The sequence below is a fragment of the Dichomitus squalens genome, assembly GCF_000275845.1.
Source record: "Dichomitus squalens LYAD-421 SS1 unplaced genomic scaffold DICSQscaffold_5, whole genome shotgun sequence".
Lineage (NCBI taxonomy): Eukaryota > Fungi > Basidiomycota > Agaricomycetes > Polyporales > Polyporaceae > Dichomitus > Dichomitus squalens.
The window spans coordinates 19,904-24,223 of record NW_006766887.1 but is presented as its reverse complement, the minus strand read 5'-3'; the positions used below and the strand labels follow the sequence as shown (position 1 = coordinate 24,223).

The window sequence follows — 4,320 nt, the reverse complement described above, 5'->3', positions numbered from 1 at the left end:
GAGGCTTTAGAGTGCCCGCCTGAGTGCTCCCGGCTCGGGGGACCCCCCGAGCGCAGCGAGGGAGGGGAGGGAGCACGAATGGCGGGTCCTCCTCGCGCAAACCCTAAAATCTCGCATCAAGCGCCACAATACCAATTGGGCACTTTGATCATCAAAAATTGCGCGCTGATGCGCCACGGTAGCGCCAGCGTCGGTGGTCTTCCATGTCGCGCGTCCCCCACCCTCCTCACCCGCCACGCCTGCACAACACTCTGCATCTGTTGGAAAAATGCTGCCTCGTCAATTACTGCGACCTCCTCAGAGGGAGTACGGTTTTTACTCGAGCTCCTGGAAGTTGCCTCGAGTACGTAGACCGTTCTAGCTATCAAAATCTGATGCGCCCGTATTGATGTCCCAGGCTAACAGCCAATCATATGCGTGACTGGGAGGTCTCATACCTCCCTGGCCCGATATCCCAGAGGTTTACATACCTCGTTGTAGGCTACTCCGCCTTGATGAGGGGCGAAGTCGTCAAGAGCGGGCGATTAACCTGACTCTTGAGAAGGGCCCGTTGCCGTCGCTTCCTCGCGTTGTCCACCAGGTTCTGTGGAGTCTTGTAACACAGTTTACCGAACATACCACGTTTGCCCCAGATCAATACCGTCTGTGCGAGCTGAGTGTAGTTGTGGGTCTATTCAACCAAACCCCTCAATCGATCTAGACTTACCGCATTCGCGCCAACTGCCTTCACCAGCCACTTAGGAATAGACTGCTTCTGGATATAGCGTCCGGTAACTGTGTCGCGCTCAAATTGATTCTCGTCGTTCTGCCGCTCTAGGATATTGGACATGACTGTGCTTTGAAGGAGGTTCGGGAGAGTAATGACACGGGAGGAGGAGTGTTTGGCCAACAGAAGCGGAGGCTTTGGCAGATGGTTGAGTTTTAGCACCGTTCGGATCGGCGGTATATTGCGCCAGGGGCCCGGGTGCCAATGGCGATGTCCCTCGATGTCTTCGGTAGCTGTACGCATACACCCTTGATCGCTCTCTCATGTGGAACGCGTGCATCAGCGACCACCATGCAGATTCTCATAAAGCTGTGACGCCGAGATCTGAGAAAGCCTTCTGGGGCAGGACACCGGAGTTCCCTGACATACGCTAACATACAATATCGCGGACTGCTTTTACCGCGTATATTCTAGGACAGTGCCCTCATGTATGCGCCTTGAGGCAACAGGGCTGGGTCGACCGAATGGCGCGGTGGACGAGCCGCCGCAGAGTCATGCCCAAGGGAAGCCTTGCTCGAGTCGCGGAGTCCCTCAGTAGCTGTCTCAGGCGAAGGGCATCATTTTGCTTCTCTTCGAGAACACACGAGGAAAAAGGAATGGCAAGTTCTGCCGAGTGGGCGCGCAATCGCGCACGGGGTTCTGCGGGAGGCTGGGCCGTGCCCACTCACGAATGGAGCCGATGACTCTGCATCAACCGCGGTGAGCGTAGAACATCCTAGGCACAAGTATCAGAAGTGCTTATTCGGCCTGATATTCACAGCCCGCTACGCGTGGGTGCTTCTTGAGTATCCTGCTTTGTTAGAACATGCGGACACAGCAAGGTACTAATGGCGATGCGATTTAGAACGGACGACTCACGTAGCGGGTGGAATGCCCAACGATGCCACGTATACATAGTACTCCACTCTGCTCGGTTCCGCGCGGCAAAATGAATGGGCATTTGGAACGCATCACCCTCTTTGGCTCCGTTGTTTAACGTTAAACAACGGAGACTATGTCGGCAGTAATAAGCGCCCTAGAACAACAAGGACTCCTGCCATAATGGGGCAGTTCCCTAGAGCTGATTGGTGCACGTGTCTTTGGTCCATCTGTTTTGCCGCGTTGACTGAGAGCTCACTACAGCGGAAGTCCTCGCCATGATTTCACGAAAGCGGTGCGGTATCTGGCGCGGCGGAAAGCCCTTGTAAACATGTGGAAATCAACTTGAACGTCAATAGGACGTTGTAAATGCTGCCACATTCAGGCTTACCTGTTCACTACCTTACGCCTCTGTGCTCGCATTCATGTCGTAGCGTCGCGACGAGAGCACGTAGGCATGGCACGAAGCCGGCTTACCAAAGATAGGAAATGAAGTCCCCATGTAAACGGTGTAAGGAGCTAAATGGTTGACGGCGCCGGTATCAGTGTTGCCGCGAAGTGAGGTCAAGGTCGCCTTAAGGTGTCGGAGTTCATACCTTGATGCACCTTGAAGCGCCACAAGGTGAGCTTGAAGTGGGCACGTGCTAGGCTTGCACAGCGAGCATGGGTAGTCTGGGGATCTCGGTGTACTGCGAAAGGTTGCAGTCTTGGTATTACGAGTCAACATTGTATCTACTTTCCTCGCGAGCCTGTCGTAAAACATTGGAGATGCGTCCCAGACTGAATACACTACTGAGAATTGTTCTTATTGAAGCCATGCTCCGACAACGGACTGTAAGCCGCCGGCTCGTATGGGTGGCTCCATCAGCAAAATGTCATGGTCTTGAATCTGAACTTGGGCCAAGACCACGGTCTTAGAGCCAAGACCATGGTCTTAGCCTCAAGTCTGCAGTCTTAGTGGTCTTGAGGTCAAGACCATGAACTTGGAGCCAAGACCGTGAACTTGGAGCCAAGACCGTGAACTTGGAGCTAAGACCGTGAACTTGGAGCCAAGATCACGGACTTGGCTCTAAGACCGCGGTCTTAAAGTCAAGACTATTGTCTTTAAGTGCTTAAGCAACTTAGAGTTAAGGGTAAACTTGTCTAAATCAATATAAGAGTATCTAGATCATATAAGAATATGGTCTAGTAATGATCTTATAAACTGCATAATTGTGTATATGTTCAAGATAAGAATGGTCATGAGACCTACTATAGTGTTCAATGCTTAAAGACCATGTTACTTCCATTATAGCACTACAATATTAGAATGACAACCCTACATATGCTATTGCAGGGTACAGTAGTGATCAATAGAAGTCTAGTGGCCCTTAACTTCATAACAGGTAACATACTAGCCTTGAAACTGCATTGTTGCAGTGGTGAGTAGTGACAATTCTTTCCAAGTCCAACAAAATGCACCATATATTTATGGTGCACATATCTATCTACAAGTCAATATGGTGCAGTGGTCTAAATGGTGGTTGAATGTGGGAGTGCTAGAGGTTGCTGGTTCAATCCTAGCTGGTGCCTTTTTTTTTCCTTCGCATATCCACTAATCATTGTATTGCTGTACATCACTATGCTAGAGACTAACTATGTCTGATATGATCCAACTAAAAACTGAGCTATAGTCTTTTATAGCATGAGCTTCTAGCATGTACTTGGCTCTGGTCTTGATTCTGGTCTTGGAATGGTCTTGGTGGTCTTGGTCAAGACCATTGGTCTTGACCAAGACCACCCACCCGGCTTGGCCAAGACCAACGGTCTTGACCAAGTCCATTGGTCTTGATGTACTTGGAGTACTTGGTGGTCTTGGAGTACTTGGCCAAGTACCCCAAGACCACATTCAAGACCATGACATTTTGCTGATGTCAGATGATGGTCCTGGAGTGTTACCGGGGTGTCGCGCATATGCAGAGCTTGGCGCGGGAGTACAAGAGTAGTGATGAGAGCCAGGAGGGAAGGTAGATCGTGACTGAGGTGTAGAGGGAAGGGGAGCAGTGGGTTGCAGAAGCTCAGAGGTTTGGCAGCTGTATTGTGCAAGATTTCTCGCACCGCAGGAAGCACAGCCGTAGATTAACATGGGAAAGGAGAGATGCTTCTACTCACTACCTGGTATGTGTTTTATGCCTTTCCGGACTCTGCTCTTCGACCAAACATTGCATTGCTGCTCATCATCTACGTTACATGTGCATAAGATAATGTCACAGCCAACGAGCTGTGCCACCAAAACAAACAAGGGCAAAGCTTACTGATGCAGAGGTTGGTGCTGAGAGGCGAAGCAACCAGAGGTGACACAGCAAGAGATGTGAAGAGGTGTATTCCCTAGACTAGAAGGGGCAGTAGAAGGTAGGGCTGCTAGCTACCTACAGAGGAGATGGGGGATCGACGAGAAGATCAAGTCTGAGGTTCCCTGCCTCAGACTCCCTACTATATATACTAATACAATGGTGCACAGACCAGGTACCTATTGACCATCGTTTGGTCAGAGTTCTCTGCCTCATGTCCTACCCTCTGACCTGCCTCATGGTGACCTTACGACTAATACCTGAGTCGTGCCGAGTCCGGACCCCTTCCAATGAGTAAGCGCTCCTGCTGTCACATCAGTCACCTGCCAGTGAGTGAGGGTGGGCGCTCCTGGCCGTCACGAGGTC

The 4,320-nt window shown here is 50.9% G+C and overlaps 1 protein-coding gene across 1 annotated transcript in view; it reads right to left on the bottom strand.

The window, feature by feature from the left end:
- DICSQDRAFT_125095 (uncharacterized protein) overlaps positions 1 to 829 on the bottom strand; it is a gene marked incomplete at both ends in the record, with an annotated part of 2,752 nt that extends 1,923 nt beyond the window's left edge. The window contains 2 exons of the mRNA XM_007362740.1: positions 530 to 643; positions 707 to 829. Coding sequence (XP_007362802.1) covers positions 530 to 643; positions 707 to 829 — 237 coding nt within the window. The remainder of the gene's footprint in view (positions 1 to 529; positions 644 to 706) is intronic.
- Positions 830 to 4,320: the final 3,491 nt, after the last annotated feature.